Genomic DNA, 19272 nt, shown 5'->3' with positions numbered 1-19272 from the left:
TTGCATGCCATTCAAAGGCTGAGCAAAGAATCACCACACTCCAGTGCCATCTTCTTAAAAAAAAAGGAAAAAAAAAGTCCCTTAAGAGATATTGAGTGATAAAGAATGAAAAGTATGCTGCTAATATCCTCCTCATTTAGGACATTCCCAAAACACATGAAGAAGCAAGGCTTCAAAAATGTTACTTTTCACAAAATGGATCAGCATCCGCATATAAACGGGATAATTTGATTTTAGACATGTGTACCTCCTTAAATTGTAATAATCAGTGCCTTGCACAAAATGAAGATTCATTGATCAAAGTAAGAGTGGACACCAATCCTCATCTGAAAAAGTTATATTAAGATCACACTCCCAATCGTTTTTATTCTTAGCCACTGGAGCTAGTCTTAAATCCAATAAATCAATATAAATACATCATATCAATCCACTGTGAACAAATTGTAGATCAAAAAGTATATCAAGAATACAAGTGCGATTCGAGAAAGTGTTCAATTTAGTCTGAACAAAACTTTTTTTTTAAATGGAGTAATTATTTTACCTTCCCTTAACTCTAAAAAAGTCTATAGAGAGAGCTTAAATTTAACTGACAATTGTTCAAAAGAAGCAGTTATTCTGAATAAGTAAATCTTTAAAATTTTTACTACCAGATCTGTACTATTCCTTAAAGCCTTCATCTAATACTGAAGACGGGAATAGATGATTATCTTATAATACAACTAGCCAGAGAAAGGTTATTATAATCAAAAAATTTCCTAAATTTAGCCCATATATTTAAGATTAAATTAGATCCATGCCCTTGAATTGTCCTGTTTGGCTTATCGTGTGAACCGGATAATCTTTTATCTGCACCTCAAGAGAAAGTTTTAGCTTTTAGAACATTGATAGCCAGATGAGGAGTTTTAATGAAACGGAAAGATGAACTCTCAATGACTCATGCACAATGGCTACAGGATGTAATGACATATTTAAGTTTAGAGAAAATTAGGTATAATATTAAAGATAAAGTTTCAGTTTGAAAAGGTTTGTGGCCCATTTATAGGATACTATCATAAATGGCAGTTTTTGATGATATGGGTGTTCTAGTGCTGATCTGTCTCTCTTCTGGAGGTTACAATTTGATCCATCTTTATATATTTCTTGTTACCTTGATTAGATGGAGGAGTTAAATCAATATTAGGTTTTTTTAGTTTTTCTTTTTGATAAGGATTTATGGGGTATAATTCTGATTATCCGATTATATTTTTTTTTAAGATATATTAAGGAATAATGGTGTTTGTTACGACTATTTAATTGATATTTATGAATAATCATTTTGACAATTACATTTAACAAAATGAAATTTGTCGTATTAATTATATGCTGTGTACGTTATCATATTGTTTCACTGTATTAACAACTTGTATATGGATTATTATGTTAAATTTATTAAAAATATTTTAAAAATAGATATTGAGTGGTCAAGAATCATGCTGCCTCCTCCAGTGGAGCAGACTCAGTGTCATATTATCAGGTAAAAGCTTTTGTTAAGATAAAATACGTTTTTTACATGTATTGTCCTACTATCGACTGAATACTATCTATTCTATGACAAGTTCAATTTCTATACAGTATGTAAATGTAAACAATTTGGGGTTACAGAGAAAAGTTTCTTTTTAGAAATCACATGGAATCATAAGGAATTATTAATAAATAGTGAAGAAAGCGAAGAGCAGGAAGTTCCTCAGAGTCCACTCAAAAAACGATCCATCCTGGACACTTAACATCTCCTTACTTGTCAGGAAGGAGCAATAGCGATTGCACTTCCTGAGAAGAGTAAAGCAAGCAACCATTCACCATTATGTCAACCTTCTACAGGTGCTCTTATCGAGAGCGTCCTGGCCAGTTGCATCTCAGTGTTGTATGGTTGCTGCAGAGAAATGGATTGGAGGTCAATCTACAGTACCACAAGACAGCAGAGAGGATAACTGGAATCTACCTTCTCCTCATTGATTGGATTTACAGCGATCATCGTTTAAAGAGAGCTTGAAAAATCAGGGAGGACCCTTACCAACCCCCACGCAGCATCTTCTCGATAAAGAAGTATCTGAGCCAGAACCACAAGGCTGAGGCTCACCTTCTTCCCAAGGGCAGTGAGAATGCTGAATGACTGCTAAAACAACTCTCCATGACTGCTATTTAGTTAGAATATTTATTTTAATCCCAGCAGGACACCCAGCGTTGCACAGGAAGTAAAACACTCAGTTGTTGTTGGCTCCAAAAAAATGTCATCTGAAGTGCTGAGCTGTAGGTTCTGCTCATCTTTAGGAAATGCATGGACTCTGTTGTGGTGGCTGGCAGTAGAATTTTCAATGGCTGTGGAGGCTCAGCCAGTCGAGGTATGCTAAATTTTCCATTGGAACAACATATTGATGGCTTTTCACCTTTCCATTACTTTGCTACACAATGTTGGCATACCTCTAACATGAAGCCAATTACAACTGCATTAACTGAAGAATACTCAATGTCAACTGATTAATTGAATGCAGCATTTAGCAGGTTAGCTGGTGGCTTTTGCTCGCATTGCTTGGAGTCTTGCTTGCTCTTCCTCAGCAGACTCTTGATGTCTGCTCATGGAATGGCTGGTGGCATCAGCTCTGAGGCGGGCTTGGCATTGTTCCTCAGTTTCCTTCTGCCTGCTCCTTGCTTGTCTGGAGGTCTGAGCACTGAGCCAGGCCTGGTGTTGGCTTTGGCCACTTCCTTTTATTCTGAATGTTGCCCATTCAGAGCCAGCTCTTTAGCGCTTGACGTCCTGCTTTGCGGAAACTGCCAAAATGTTTGGCCTGGAAGTCAGCCTGAAGAAAACTGAGGTCCTCCATCAGCCAGCTCCCCACCATGACTACCAGCCCCCCCACATCTCCATCGGGCACACAAAACTCAAAACGGTCAACCAGTTTACCTATCTCGGCTGCACCATTTCATTTCACCATTTCATCAGGATCGACAATGAGATAGACAACAGACTCGCCAAGGCAAATAGCGCCTTTGGAAGACTACACAAAAGAGTCTGGAAAAACAACCAACTGAAAAACTTCACAAAGATAAGAGTATACAGAGTATACCCACACTCCTGTTCGGCTCCGAATCATGGGTCCTCTACCGGCATCACCTACAGCTCCTAGAAAGCGTTGTCTCCGCTCCATCCTCAACATCCATTGGAGCGCTTTCATCCCTAACGTCGAAGTACTCGAGATGGCAGAGGTCGACAGCATCGAGTCCATGCTGCTGAAGATCCAGCTGCGCTGGATGGGTCACGTCTCCAGAATGGAGGACCATCGCCTTCCCAAGATCGTGTTATATGGCGAGCTCTCCACTGGCCACCGTGACAGAGGTGCACCAAAGAAAAGGTACAAGGACTGCCTAAAGAAATCTCTTGGTGCCTGCCACATTGACCACCGCCAGTGGGCTGATATCGCCTCAAACCGTGCATCTTGGCACCTCACAGTTTGGCGGGCAGCAACCTCCTTTGAAGAAGACCGCAGAGCCCACCTCACTGACAAAAGGCAAAGGAGGAAAAACCCCAACACCCAACCCCAACCAACCAATTTTCCCCTGCAGCCGCTGCAACCGTGTCTGCCTGTCCCGCATCGGACTTGTCAGCCACAAACGAGCCTGCCGCTGACGTGGACTTTTACCCCCTCCATAAATCTTCGTCCGCGAAGCCAAGCCAAAGAAATATCGATGCACAGCATTGTAACTAATTGAGGTGACCCTGATGCAAGTTAATTTTTTTTCTTTTGAACTTCATATGACCTTAAATGTTAAATTCACTGTGGTCATGACATTCAACATCAAATTTTACCACAATTATAATAAACAGTAATGCAAGTCAGTGCAAGCTGGTCAAAAAACATTTTTAAACTTCATATGACCATAAAAGTTAAATTCAATGTGGACATTACTAGAGTGCTCCATATTGATTTGCATGGAGAACAAACAGACAGACAGACAAACAGACATACATGCACAAATATATATTAGATATGTACTATGTACATGTATCATTTGTCTGTGTGATATGTCTGTTCGTGTATTTTGCACTGTTCTGCACTGAGGACCAGAGAATGAGGTTTCATTGGGTTGTTCTGAAACAATCAGATGACAAATGAACTTGGAATAAATATCTTGAAAACTTACCTGTGAGAATTATCTGCAAACCTTTTATCATCATAGAGAATGCGATCTCTTAGCCCTACAATTTCATCATATCCTGGTAAAAAGATCAAAATTGCACCTGAAAATATAATATTTAAAATAACAACTTTTATTATGGTATTTCATAAAGCACTGGATAAAATATTTCTGTACTACTAAACCTGATTGAGTGATGATATGTCACATTCTTGAAACTTCAATACATAGTCTTCATTGCCATTTCTGACACGGTTTTCCCCCAATTCCAATTATCACCAATCACTCACAATTACACCTTTAGCCTTTAAAACAATGTACACATCTCAGAGTACCAATTCTTTCAGCCACAATATAAAAGCCATTCAAAAAAATACAAGTTCCATTTGGCAGAATCCCTACAAAACACCATAGTTTAACTCATTATTTGTAATGTATTTGCAAGGTAAACTGATTTTAATTTAAAAAAAAAGCCAGATTTCTCCATCTTCTTATTGTGTGATTGGATAAAAAACCCACAATATTGTGAAAGTGGATTCCTAGTGGGTATAAAACTATTATTTATTAAGCTGCTGAATGAGTAATTCAGAGCTCTGTTCATTAAAAAAAATATATATCTAATTGTTTGCATCATTACAGGAAAAAAAATGAATAAAACATCAAATATCCATAGTCAATGATACAAAAAAAAACATTTTAATTTTTCTCCCCACTCCCCCCCCCACCCAAAAGTAAGAAAAGAAAATAAAGAAACACCTACCATTTAATATACAATAATATTAGGATAGACAATCATTAATTGTTATTAAAAATTACTAATTAAGAGGAGTGGATAAGATAGAAGAGGTGGACAGAAAATTATCCATAAAATCCATATATGGTTTCCAAATACTATAAAAATTTTCATCTCGATTCCTTAAACTATTTTATTTTTCCCCAAAGGTAGACAATTTTGCATCTCATTGTACCATCTACTTAATAACATTTCTCTATCATCTTTCCATGATATCACTGGACATTTCTTTGCAGTTGCTATTGCAGTACTTAAAATTTTCTTGATATCTGTCCAATTTCATTTTTATATCCTTTTCATAAATATCTCCAAGCAAAAATATTCTTGGATCCCTTGGTACCGTTATCTTCATAATTTGCCGTAATAATAAACTCAGTTCATTCCAAAACCTTTCCACTTTTTCACAAGACCACATTGAATGCAAAAAAGTCCCTATTTCTTTCACACGTTGAAAACACTTACTTGAATAATTAGGATTAAGTCCATTTAACTTATGTAGAGTATAATACAATTGATGAAGAAAATTATATTGAACCATTTGATATCTAACATTTACTGTATTCATAACACATTCATAACATAATTTTGACCAAATTTCCTCCTGAATTTGTATATTTAAATCTTTCTCCCATCAGATTTTTGATTTATACAAATCTTTTTTCTTTACAGTCTCTTGTAATTTTATATACATATTAGTAATAAATTTCTTAACAACAAATGTATCTGTTATTATATCGTCAAATTTGTTCTGTTCACCATAATGTATAGTGTAACCAAAGTCTAGTTAGAACCTCACCACTGCACCTGGGGAATGTATTTCTGTAATAAAATGAATTAACTGGAAATAATAAGCTATTATCAATATTAAAAACAATGAGGCTACCACAATGAATTCTGTTATCCTTTCACAACTGATATGCAATTCCCTCAACAGAATGCCTGGCCTACAAATGCCGTCTGAAATGACGTCATAAAAAGTTCAAGAGCAATGCAATCACGTAACATCCTGAAGCCGAAACATGGAAGCTGGAGAATTTAAACTCAAATTGCTAAATAAGTCAGAAGTTTAAATATAAGAGCTGCTACCAGCATAAGTAACTATAAAGCTTCAGGATGGTTCTAAAAACAATCTGGGTTACTAAATGATCAGCCTGCATGATTACAGATCCCTCAATACCTTAATATCTCCACAGTTCAGGGTGATCAGTAAAACACCAATAAAATATTTATTCATTGAATGAAAACAATTTAAAATCTACTTGATTTTAACTAAATTGGCTCGTAGACATTATTACCAATGGCATAAGAATGGGTAAATATCCCACTAATTCGACATTCTCCCATCGGAGAAAACATCATTTCCACATTTTGTCTGTCAAGATCCTTCAGGATTCCTGATGTTTCAGTTTATAATGCACAAATGACTTTTTTTTTTAAAAACATTTTTATTTGTCGATTTCTTGTTAAATTATCATCACATTCTACTTTCCTTTTCCACAAAATGTTAACTATCCGATGTAAAATATTGATATTTTCCCAATCATCAGATTTACTATGCTTTTTTGACATTGAATCTTATCTTTAACTCTCATTAGGCCAGATCTAGAGTATATTTCCTGTTAGGTTTATGTACCATAAGAAAATGTGAGTTTCTTGCAAAGTTTGAGTTAATTTTTCAAATGTTAATTATTCTACATTTACCATCAATCCGTTTAATATTGTTTTCCAATCTACCATAGCCAATTCACACTTCATTTTTATAGTTTTTTTTTCCCAATTTAAAACCATGGTTTCAGATTGAATTAAATCACTTGTATTATTTACATAAAATTCAACATTATCATTAGTCCTCTTTAAAAAACATTTAACTACAAGACTACTATATATTTCAGCATATAAGACGACCTTCAGATAAACTGGGTCCCTATTTTCAGCCTCATTTGCATGGTTTTATCATATAATCGGGCATACAAGTCTACCACCCCCCCAATTTTCTGCAAGGAACATGCTGGAAACTGGTGTTCAGACCTCCCAGCAACAACCTAAACAGTGTTAGTTACAACACCCTAATCACCAAGTAACAAATCTATAATTAAGCAAGTAAAAAAAAACTTTTGCTTCTGGCTAGGAAGATGCCAAATGGTGCTGGGTCCAATCTTCAGAATTGTCTGCAGCTGGAGTTGGCGACGGCGACTCCATTCTCAACATCAAGTGCGGTGCCATCCACATCGAAGAAGTTGCCTCACTGCCCAAGTGTGCTCGGCGCAGGAACCATGATTACTTGTTGTTGCGGACAGGAGCTGCAACCTCAGGTTCCTGAGCAGGAGCGACAACCTCATTGTCTGGGTGGGCTATGGTGGCACCCGGAAGTAGGGAGGTATCAGGGCTCAGCAGAACAAGCAGTGGGGAGGTGCTTCTGGGATCACTTTATATGCCGAATCTATGTCGAGTGTTTTATTTTTTAAGTTGGTCTTATTTTTGCATCTGCCGTACAAGTCGACCCTTGATTTTTGAGGGTTTCGAGACTCGACCTGTACGCCAAAATATTTCTTCTTTGGCTTGGCTTCGCGGACGAAGATTTATGGAGGGGGTAAAAAGTCCACGTCAGCTGCAGGCTCGTTTGTGGCTGACCAGTCCGATGCGGGACAGGCAGACACGATTGCAGCGGTTGCAAGGGAAAATTGGTTGGTTGGGGTTGGGTGTTGGGTTTTTCCTCCTTTGCCTTTTGTCAGTGAGGTAGGCTCTGCGGTCTTCTTCAAAGGAGGCTGCTGCCCGCCAAACTGTGAGGCGCCAAGATGCACGGTTTGAGGCGTTATCAGCCCACTGGCGGTGGTCAATGTGGCAGGCACCAAGAGATTTCTTTAGGCAGTCCTTGTACCTTTTCTTTGGTGCACCTCTGTCACGGTGGCCAGTGGAGAGCTCGCCATATAATACGATCTTGGGAAGGCGATGGTCCTCCATTCTGGAGACGTGACCCATCCAGCACAGCTGGATCTTCAGCAGCGTGGACTCGATGCTGTCGACCTCTGCCATCTCGAGTACCTCGACGTTAGGGGTGTGAGCGCTCCAATGGATGTTGAGGATGGAGCGGAGACAACGCTGGTGGAAGCGTTCTAGGAGCCGTAGGTGGTGCCGGTAGAGGACCCATGATTCGGAGCCGAACAGGAGTGTGGGTATGACAACGGCTCTGTATACGCTTATCTTTGTGAGGTTTTTCAGTTGGTTGTTTTTCCAGACTCTTTTGTGTAGTCTTCCAAAGGCGCTATTTGCCTTGGCGAGTCTGTTGTCTATCTCATTGTCGATCCTTGCATCTGATGAAATGGTGCAGCCGAGATAGGTAAACTGGTTGACCGTTTTGAGTTTTGTGTGCCCGATGGAGATGTGGGGGGGCTGGTAGTCATGGTGGGGAGCTGGCTGATGGAGGACCTCAGTTTTCTTCAGGCTGACTTCCAGGCCAAACATTTTGGCAGTTTCCGCAAAGCAGGACGTCAAGCGCTGAAGAGCTGGCTCTGAATGGGCAACTAAAGCGGCATCATCTGCAAAGAGTAGTTCACGGACAAGTTTCTCTTGTGTCTTGGTGTGAGCTTGCAGGCGCCTCAGATTGAAGAGACTGCCATCCGTGCGGTACCGGATGTAAACAGCGTCTTCATTGTTGGGGTACATTGTTACAGTATTAATTAACTCTTTCTAAATGCATAGTACTAAATTTTTGAGATTATTTTATTGTCATGTAATAAAACAGAAAATATGATATTGCACAAAAATGATTTTAATCTGCTATCAGAAGAAATTAGCCAATGCCCCTTACAGTCAGAGAAAGAAGGAAAAGACAGTGCCCCCAGAGTCATTGAGCGTCTGTAGATTCACCTCCAATGCTAACGTAGCCTCGGGAGTCACACAACCTTTAGTCCAAACCATCAGCGACCCAAGCACCCGATGCAAACCTCTGACGCACTCAGGAAGCCTCCAGCAACCTCAATACCCTCTCACACCCTGGTTCCAATTCCTGGTACCCCTTCATTCAGTCTCAAGCCCTTCTCCAACAGTCCACAGCCTGGTGTGAATCCCTTAAACGCAGTCACCAGCAGCAAGCCACATGCATGGGTTCCTTGCCTTGCGTCCCACAGCCTGCCGCCTGTGTTCTTCAGCCTCATAGCCCATCACGAGCCCTCCCACTGTGGTCACCGTCCCATGAGTCATCTTCTCTGCTTCTACTTTACAAATGGGAGGTGGTCACCATTTTTTCTGATGCCGTCTTCCAGTCCTTTGCTTCCCTAAAGTCTGTGACCCTTCATGGCCACTGTCAATCATGGCACCACCATCTTGCACCCATACCCAGCAGTCACAGGATTGAAAATGCGGTACTGCTGGCTCCTTTAAAGGGCTGTTTAAAGCCTGTAAAGAGCTGACACCAATTGGACCCAGGGGGAGTGCTGTGTAATATTCCTTTCAATGTAATATAGACTACCCTGTCAATCCACTGACCCAGAAAATCATCTCTCAACTCTCTTTGGATTAATCTTCAACACAATTATTAATTTGCCTTGTTCAGTCCATTCAAAATTCAAGGTTCCTTTATTGAGATGTAATAGACATGGCTTAGCTTTGCGATCAAAGATTTAGGAATGATGGTAGACATGGGCATGTAATAATACAGAACATGAAATTGATTTCTGCCTGCCATATGACAAAGAGCAGCAATTAGTGTCATCTGGTGCCCCTTACAGTAAGAGAGCAAGAGAAGCAAAAAAAAAGTCCCTTCAGTCACTGAGTATCTGTGGATCATCTCCTGCGCTCCCGCAGACTCTGCAGCCGCACAAACACCTGTTCAACCCATTGGCAACCCAAGCCCCAGATCCAAACCTCCAACACGATCAAGAAGCCTTAAGCACCCAAAGCCATTTAGGAGCCCTTCTTACCCTCAGCACCCCTTTGAATTGGGCTTTGATTTCTGGTTCCCATGAGCCAATTGTCAGCAGCCGGCAGCCAGTGTGGGTCCGAGTCATCTGCAGCCTGTATGTGTGTGTATGTGTGTTCCTCAGCTGTTAAGCCCTTTGCTGGTCTACCATGGTCACCGTCCTGTAGAGACATCTCCTCTGCTTCTTCTCCTCAATGAAGGGTGCCCTTCTCATTTCTGGTGCCCAGTGCTGGTCCACTGCTCCTCTGAGTCTGCAAACCCCTGTTGCTGCTGCTAAGCACAGGTGCTGCCATCTTGTGCACAGATCTCCACGGTTGTAGGATTTTACTTACCAGCACCATCGGCTTCTTCAACAGGCTATTTAAAGCCTGTACTGAGTTGCCCGCATTAGGACCAGGCAATATGTCTCCACTCTTACACTGAACTTGCTATTATTGTATTACCTTTGTCACATGACAACTAATTTCCCAGTTTACACAATGCCCAATATTACCACTGAACTTAGCCTGGGAATTTTCCAATGGATCGCAAGTTCCCATCAATGTTTTCTGCCTCATTAGCTTCATCCAAATTGATTCTACTACATTCAAGGTAGGGAAACTCTTTATGCCAACATACAACATTGACAAACTATGTACATTGCTCAAAAATAAATGAGGTGAACAGATATATTCCAAAAGTAAAAGAATAAATGCAAGAATAACAAAATAAATCCAATATAAAATTCAGAAGTAAAAAATACAAGATATCCCTGGGACATATCATTTTAACAAAGTAAGAATTCAGGATTCACTACCAAGGTAAAAATAAATAACATTGAAGCATTTGCCCGGTGATCATTCAGTTTGAAAGGAAATACAAGATGGTCAAATCATATCTTACCATCATCAGAACTCTGAAAAATGTTGTAAAGAAGGTGCATAATTAGATCCAGGTCAACCTTTTCATCATCAAAGCTGTGGTGGTAGACACTTAAAATTTCTTTATCTTCTTGACTTAGTGCTCCACAGTCTGATTGCACCAGGACACATTCATCCAAATTCCCCAATTCTACTGAAGAACTTGTATGTAGAAATAAGAAAATAGCATGGTGTCCAATATTAGAAACCTGCTTAAACTAGTATATAAATTTGAAATTCAGTACAATAATAATTTCAGGGTCAATGGCTTATTTCAATACTGACAATAGGACTGAGTAAAAAGTTAAAAAGCACAAGACTATTTAATATAAGAGGCAATATATTCAGGTTGAACAAAAAATGTTCTCACATCGACACAATTAAAAAAAAAATACTTCAATGAAACTAGGAAGTAAACATATCTTGTCCATGCACTTTACAGCGAGTTCAATTACAGATGATTAAGACACGTTCTGAAAAACCTCATCTTCAATAATCTGATGTGCACAAAATCTCCAAAACAGATTAAAGGTAACTTGAATGCAATTTCCTTTTATATATTGTTTTCCCACTGTAATTAATAAACTTAGCAAATTAAATTACACTCTGTCCTTACTTGAAAGATTCCAGAAGATCTATAATTTCAACTTGAACAAATCGTTTCGCCCAGTCCAAAGCCAACCTAAAAATATTTTTAAAAATTCTGAATTGGTGATAATCTATGGAAATACCATCATAATGCATCTTAAAGTGTGTGACACATTTAAATGGAAAATTACTGCACGCAATTTCATAAACAATATGCATCATTACTAATCATCAATTTTGCATCATTAATACAGAAAATTATAGTCCAAACTATGTTGGACCTGCAGCAAGGCCAACTAAAATATTAACTTTTTGAAACATAAATTTTTAAAACAAGAATTTACTTTCATCTTAAACAAGTCAATAGGAAGCTAACTTCATGATCTCAATATGTTCACCATGAAAAGAGTTGATAAAATAGACATCTTTTTCACCTGAGAGCTGAGGCAGAACAAAAGGTGAGGCAAGGGATAATAAAATTAGTACAAGATTATGAGGATGGGGATTTGATGTAGTTAGATGGGGGTAAAATTGTTAGATACCCTCTTCTTAACACAAAGGGTGTTGGAAACCTAAAACGTTCTACTCCTGATTTTGGTCAATAGAAAATTTCCAAGTTGAAAACAAAAAAATGTTTCTTAGAAAGGGTATTATCTATCATGGACCAAGACATCTCCCTGGTAAGATGTGCAACACCTACAATCTAATTAAATGACTGAATATGCTTATTGTCTATTTGTGGTTTTTTGGTCTCTATTTAATCAACACTACTTTCAAACCAGTGAAGGAAATTACTCCATTGATAAAGACACCAGGTATAGTTGTACATGTTCAAAACTAGTCCAGAAATTGAAATAATCAGCAAAATGGTTTAAGTGAAAGATTTGTAATATAGTACAAATGTTTTAGTTTCAAAAAAATTAGTTAAGTGTTAAGGACATAGAGCTCACCTAATAAGCATTGCAGTGTCTTTTATACTGGAATTAGTAGATAAACTGCTCAAATTCAAGTAATTTCCCTTATTCGATTTGGCAAAAACTGCAAGCAATGGAGCTTATAGACACAAACTGAATGTATGATTAGTTTGACATTTCTGCATTAAAATATGCATGCATGGAAACACCAAAATAACTGAGTCCTTCAGTTATGAAAGTGAATAGCTTCACTGACATTTTTGCAAATTACAGAGCAGTACTAACATCAATTTTATAACAGAAAAACCTATAATGCAATACAAACAAGATCTTTCAAAATCATCATTACCTACATCATAATTCACACCATGTCTTCTTCATCTAATTCTTTTTCTTTTTGTGTTTATTGGCCTGCCCCACATCCAATCTGAAAATGCCAAAGTTTCAAAACTCAACCTAATGCCTCATTTTTCAATTCTTCCATTGTCTTACCTCCAGCCTTACAACCCTCCCAAAAACACAATTATCCAATTCTGTTCTTCCTTTTTAAAATCTCTCCTCAACCCAATTTTTAAAAAAAATTCACCCTCTTTTTCCAGTTTTTGTTCATATCTTGATGAAGAGCTCAGGCCTAAAACATTAGTTTCCTTTTACTTCCTCCAGATGCTGTATGACCTTCCAAGTTTCTCCAGTACTTTAGTGCATTGCCATTGTCAAAGCTTTCAGCTAACTAGATCCAAATCTCTCAAAATAATCACATCTTAAAATTGCTTACAAAGTAACAATTTAATTAATCAAAACAAGTATCTGTTTATCACATCTTAACTAGTAACAGCAGATGAACCTTATAAATTAGGCAAATTAACATTTTGGAGTGCATGAAACCCAATCTCACAGTTTCTTGATTGTACTTCTGCTGCCGAACTGTTAGCTTTCAATTCAATTCAAGTTCAAAATAATTATATTCACTAGCCTGTAAAAATAATGTGTAAAGAAATTCCTCTTGAATTGGAGATGATTGAACATTATGTTGACAGAGACAATATTGTGATAAGCTAATAAAGTAAACCACACATTTTAACTAAAAAAAAATCAATGAAAAGACTTTTTAAAAAATTCCATACCAGCCATTTGAAGCCTTAACATTTACGTTTGCTCCCATGCTAAGTAGCTGTTCCACTTGACTGAGAAAGCCCCGGCCTGCAGCTATCATTAATGGAGTAGCACTGGTTTCACTATGCCTATAGTCAACTGAAATTTTGATAGAGATGACTATGAAATAATATTACAACATAAATAACTTGTAACACATTTGAATTTTATCTTTATACCTTCATAAAAAAATTCTGCTGTAATTTCTATCAGTATGTCTCTATTACTGGTGTTTGTTGTTTATTTCTCAACACACAAGTGCATCAGTTCACACAACATCTTACATTCACAGGCAATGGCTGTTTAAATAAAGAAGCACTTGTGAAAGCAATTATTAGAAGTATAATTCAAAATAACAGGAAAGAAAAGCATTAATTTCCCCAGAACAAAGACTCAAAGTTGCTCTAAATGCAGCCATGAAAGCCACTTATCTGTCTGCATTGTTCTCCTTCACCACAACATCCCACCCTCTTTTTCCAGATTTTGCTGCCCCAGCCATCCCATGTAATATCACGGGTGTTAACATCCACTAAACTCCTTTTAAAAGATTATGATCAGAGATATTTAACAACAGTTCAAAAGGAATAAATTATATTAAATAAAGTGAAGAATAAATGTATTTTAAGACATTTAATTGATTTAAAATAATATAAAGTTAAAGGAAGGAAAAAAAACATTCTCAATAATCCAGGCTGGCAAACTCATTCAAATGAACACACATGCCAGCCATAGCTAGAGAAAGAAAGCCTGAGGCAGAATCTAGTAGCAGAGCAGGGGGTGAGACATACATCTCCAGCATGTTCCTTATTTCTACATTTAAGTGTAGACCAATGGTCTAAATAAAACTGAACAGTCAAAGTAGTTTTAAGAAATTCTTTGATTTCTATATTGTTCTCGGTGATATTTATGAAAGACAATATTATGGTTTAAAATTATAGTGTTTCTCCTTTTATAGCTTCTTTAGTTTTAACCTTGGAATAAGTCCATGCAGATTCTCCTGATGTTATCCAGATGATAGTGACTTCTGAAGGATTTAATTAAGATGATGGGTTGCATAAATTGAACAGGAAGAATTAAATAAATAGATATTTAAAATTATAAAATCTACCATCAGGGCCAAATGCAAAGAAACTATTGGAAGCTCATTTATGCAAAGTTGATTTTAAAATCAATAAACTAACATTTCAACCAAACCTAAATTTTACTTTAGATAAAGTGCACATTGGATCTATATATTAAATTATTCTGTGCATTATTAATATACAATTGCGCCTACATGATACTCTTTTTGTTGCCATCATACAATAAATAATTTCTTGCACAGAACTTGGTTAAGTTTAAAAAAATTAGAACAAGAATCAGAAATACATTGTGCATAGGTGCATCTTATATATTTACACCTATAGCATGTATCATCTTCAATTAGTAAAATTATTAGTTAACCCACCGACAGGATCTCATCATGGTGGTGTGTGGGAAAGAATGATTAGATCAATCAAGAAAATTCTTAATTCTATTTTGAATAACCAAATGCTGAATGATGATAATCTTGTGTGAGACTGAAACTATTTTAACTATTTTAAAGTTTCTATAATTCAAATGACATTGAGGCACTTACACCAAATCATCTCTTACTTCTTAAATCTAAACTTTTAATTTCAGAAAGAGGATATTTATTCAAGTCTTTAAACAAGAATATCTCTCAAGCTAGAATATTAGGACAAAATTCTAAATGTTCACACATGATACTATGCATCTTTCAGTCAGTCTTCAAGGTTCTATTATGCCTCAGAGATTGGCAAGATAGCTTTTTGCTGGCAATGTACTCAGAAAACATTCCCAAAGAAACTCACCACTAACGTTCTCGCTTAAAATAAGATGAAACAGTTGAGCAAAAGCATCAACATCTTTGTGCAACCAAATATCTGAGAGACAGGCATCCATTTCCTTTATAAGCCACGGCTCAAGAGAATTAAAATCTTTTTCATTCTGCAAAACAGAGAAAATGAGGAACAAATTGATACTACTGGAAGGAACCCTTATTGTCGACATAAGAAAATAATTCAAATAAAAAGGTTCAGAAAGTCACTTTGATAACAAGTTTTAAATGTTTCATTAATTTCTATTTGGTATATTTAAAAAAAAACAAATGAATAAATTTAAAGAAAACTATTTTAAGAGTTTTCATGATCCAGTCAAGAATAATAGGGCAAAAAATCTAATCCTGTTTCACAAACACTATTGGAATTGCACTCACCTACATAGTGCAAATCGTTTGGTTTTAAATACTGTATATTATCTCAAAAACAGAGGGTCTTCAGTCATGTCTATTGCAATCAACCATTAATATGTGACCAAGAATCTATTGAAATACTTATGGATTGAACTGAGATACAGGGAAGAGATACAGGAGGATCAGAGCCAGCACCACCAGGCTGAGGAACAGCTTCTTCCCATGGGCAATAAGACTGCTGAATGACCAAAGGAACTGCTCACACGAACCATCCAAAACTCTCATATTCATGAAACAATATTTATTTATTTGTATAGGTAAATATATTTGTCCTTCATATGTATTGTTTGTCTGATTGTATATCTGCTTTTTTTTGCATTGAGGACCAGAGAATGCTCTTTCGTCATATTCTACTTGTACAATAAGATTGACAATAAACTTGACTTTTATGGCCTTGTGGATAACATAATTAACTTGACATGACAGTAGAATGTGAAGATAAAGAAAATCAAAGACAATCATTAAAAAATTAGCCAAATTACCAACTGACTAAATACACTGTCTCCACCATCATCAAGCAAATCATTTTCTGCTGTCACACTTGGGATAAATCTTTGTCTTTGGTGCTCTGATCTGCTGGTACAGATGGCCTCCTTAGCTTTATACCATTCGCTCAAGTTTGTTTGTTGCTTTTCTTCTGAGAAAGTAAAATTTATTTAAATTATTTTTAGCATTTGATACGATTATTTTAAATTAATTCTATATAACCATATAACCACTTACAGCACAGAACAGGCCAGTTCGGCCCTACTAGTCCATGCCGTAGCAAATCCCCACCCTCCTAGTCCCACTGACCAGCACCCGGTCCATACCCCTCTAGTCCCCTCCTATCCATGTAACGATCCAGTCTTTCCTTAAATGTAACTAATGATCCCGCCTCGACCACGTCTGCCGGAAGCTCATTCCACATCCCCACCACCCTCTGCGTAAAGAAATTTCCCCTCATGTTCCCCTTATAATTTTCCCCCTTCAATCTTAAACTATGTCCTCTAGTTTGAATCTCCCCCTTTAATTGAAAAAGCCTATCCACATTTACTCTGTCTGTCCCTTTTAAAATCTTAAACACCTCTATCAAGTCCCTTCTCAATCTTCTATGCTCGAGAAAAAAGCCCCAGTCTGCACAACATTTCCCTGTAACTCAGACTCTGAAATCCTGTCAACATTCTTGTGAACCTTCTCTGCACTCTCTCTATTTTGTTTATATCTTTCCTATAATTTGGTGACCAAAACTGTACACAGTACTCCAAATTTGGCCTCACCAATGCCTTGTACAATTTCATCATAACCTCCCTACTCTTGAATTCAATACTCCGATTTATGAAGGCCAACATTCCAAACGCCTTCTTCACCACACCATCTACCTGAGTATCAGCCTTGAGGGTACTATTTACCATAACTCCTAAATCCCTTTGTTGCTCTGCACTCCTCATTTGTCTACCATTCAATGTATATGACCTATTTAAATTTGCCTTTCCAAAATGTAGCACCTCACATTTATCTGTATTAAATTCCATCAGCCATTTCTCAGCCCACACCTCCAGCCTTCCTAAATCACCTTTTATGCAAGATATTACTGAAACTATAACAACATAATAATGTTGGGTTAAAATTTTATAAAATTGCATTAACATATGGCTGGCAGCTCAATATAAATCTATTTTTATCAGAATCAGAGATGGACAGTGTAAGTAATATATGTAGTTGAGATTACCTCGTTGTTTCTCCTTTTTATATTTCAACATTTCTTTGTTTGTATAGCCAGTGGTACGCAAGATGTCTTCTAAAAAGAGTTCCTTTACTTCAAATGGTTTCCCTTGAACTTGAAAGAAAGGCACCAAACTTCAAAATCCATTGGTGAATCAGCCTTGCTCTTCTTTTGACAAAATAATTATACCCCAACACAAATCCTAACTAAATATCAGAATTTGTCATCAATATGTCACGAATTTCATTATTTTGTGGCAGCATTACAGGCACAAAATTGCTATAAACTGCATTTAAAAACAAAATAAATTAGTGCAAAAAGTGACAATATTTTTGTATCATTGGGAGTTCATCTTCAGGCTCCAGTACCTCCTTCCTGATGTTTGTACTATGAAGAGGATATGGCCTGGATGGCGAAGTCCTTGAGGATGGAGGCTGTTTTTTTCATTTCTACACCTGCAGAATTTTGCAAGAGCCTTTGGTGATGTACCAAATCTCTTCAAACTCCTCACAAAGAGTAGCTGCTGATGAGCTTTCTTCATGATTGCATTGACATGAAGGCCCCAGGATAGATCTTCAGAGATGGTGACACCCAGAATTTGAAATTCTTAACCTTTTCCATTGCTGACCTCTTAATGAGGACTTATTTATTTACAATGGTTATATCACCAAACTTCTTTATGGCATTCACTACCCAGAACAGGTAATTAATATGAAAGGCTTGAGTAATACCTGATTAAATATCTCTGAAAATCAGATTATCTGATCATCATTATTGCTTGACACAACTTGCTCACTACTTTTCTGCCACACTAACAACATTTTATGAAGTAGTTCACTGTTTGTAAATCACTTGGGGTGTTCTGAGGAATGAGAGCTGCCCTTTCAGTTTAAAACATATCCAACAGTATTATTAAACCTTATTGCAAGTATATTGGCCCCCTTTGGATTCAGGTGCAACCCATCCTTCCTGTAGAGATCATGTCTCCCCCATAAGAGATCCCAATGGTCCATAAACCTGAAACCTTGCACCCTGCACCATTCCTCCAGCCATATATTTAATTTCCTAATTTTTTCATTTTTGCCTCGTCCCGCATGCAGCACAGGTAGCAACCCTGAGATTATGATCCTGGAGGTCCTGCTTTTTAATCTCCGACCTAGCTCACGGTACTCCCTCTTCAGGATCTCCTCCTTCAATTTATCTATGTAATTGGTACCCACATGTACCAGGATGTCCGGCTGCTCACCCATTCCTCTCAGAATACCATGAACCTTGTCTGAGATATCCTGCACTCTTGCTCCTGGATGGCAACATACCAGACTGATAGGGAAATGGATAGGAAGGAGAACATAGGGGTAGCTCCAAAAGACTGTGAAGTCTCAAAGCGGAGGGAGCAAAGAGGGATAGGGGCGTTTCAGAGAAGGTGTCAGGCAGCAAATTGGAGAGAGCAGGGTGATACAGTTTCAAGGTATTGCATATGAATGCATGGAGTATAAGGAATAAAATGGATGAGCTTGAGGCGCAAATGGACATTGGAGGATATGATGTTATTGGAGTGACAGAGACATGGCTGCAAGAGGGACAGGACTGGGAAATTAATGTTCCAGGGTATACATCCTATCAAAAAAACAGAAAGTTAGGTAGAGGAGGTCGGGTGGCTCTGTTGGTGAAGAATGAAATTCAGGCGCTGGAAAGGAAAGACATTGAATCAGGTGGAGTAGAGTCTGTTTGGATAGAGTTGAGAAATTACAAAGGCCTCCGAGCAGTGGCTCAGATGTGGGAATCAGTATAAAGAATTAAAAATGGCATGTCAGAGTGGTAGAGATACAATAGTTATGGG

At 37.6% G+C, this 19272-nt stretch overlaps 1 protein-coding gene across 4 annotated transcripts in view; it reads right to left on the bottom strand.

Moving 5' to 3' along the window:
- ythdc2 (YTH domain containing 2) overlaps nt 1-19272 on the bottom strand; it is an 83107-nt gene that overhangs the window by 44828 nt on the left and 19007 nt on the right. For all 4 annotated transcript variants that reach the window (XM_069930932.1, XM_069930942.1, XM_069930950.1 and 1 more), the window contains exons 9-15: nt 17439-17546; nt 16210-16364; nt 15288-15423; nt 13407-13533; nt 11397-11462; nt 10764-10942; nt 4177-4273 (exon numbers count right to left, since the gene is read on the bottom strand). In XM_069930932.1, the coding sequence (XP_069787033.1) occupies nt 4177-4273; nt 10764-10942; nt 11397-11462; nt 13407-13533; nt 15288-15423; nt 16210-16364; nt 17439-17546 (868 nt within the window). The remainder of the gene's footprint in view (nt 1-4176; nt 4274-10763; nt 10943-11396; nt 11463-13406; nt 13534-15287; nt 15424-16209; nt 16365-17438; nt 17547-19272) is intronic.

The sequence above is a fragment of the Narcine bancroftii genome, chromosome 1, assembly GCF_036971445.1.
Source record: "Narcine bancroftii isolate sNarBan1 chromosome 1, sNarBan1.hap1, whole genome shotgun sequence".
NCBI classification, from domain to species: Eukaryota; Metazoa; Chordata; class Chondrichthyes; order Torpediniformes; family Narcinidae; genus Narcine; species Narcine bancroftii.
This window is presented reverse-complemented; position numbering and strand designations above follow the sequence as displayed.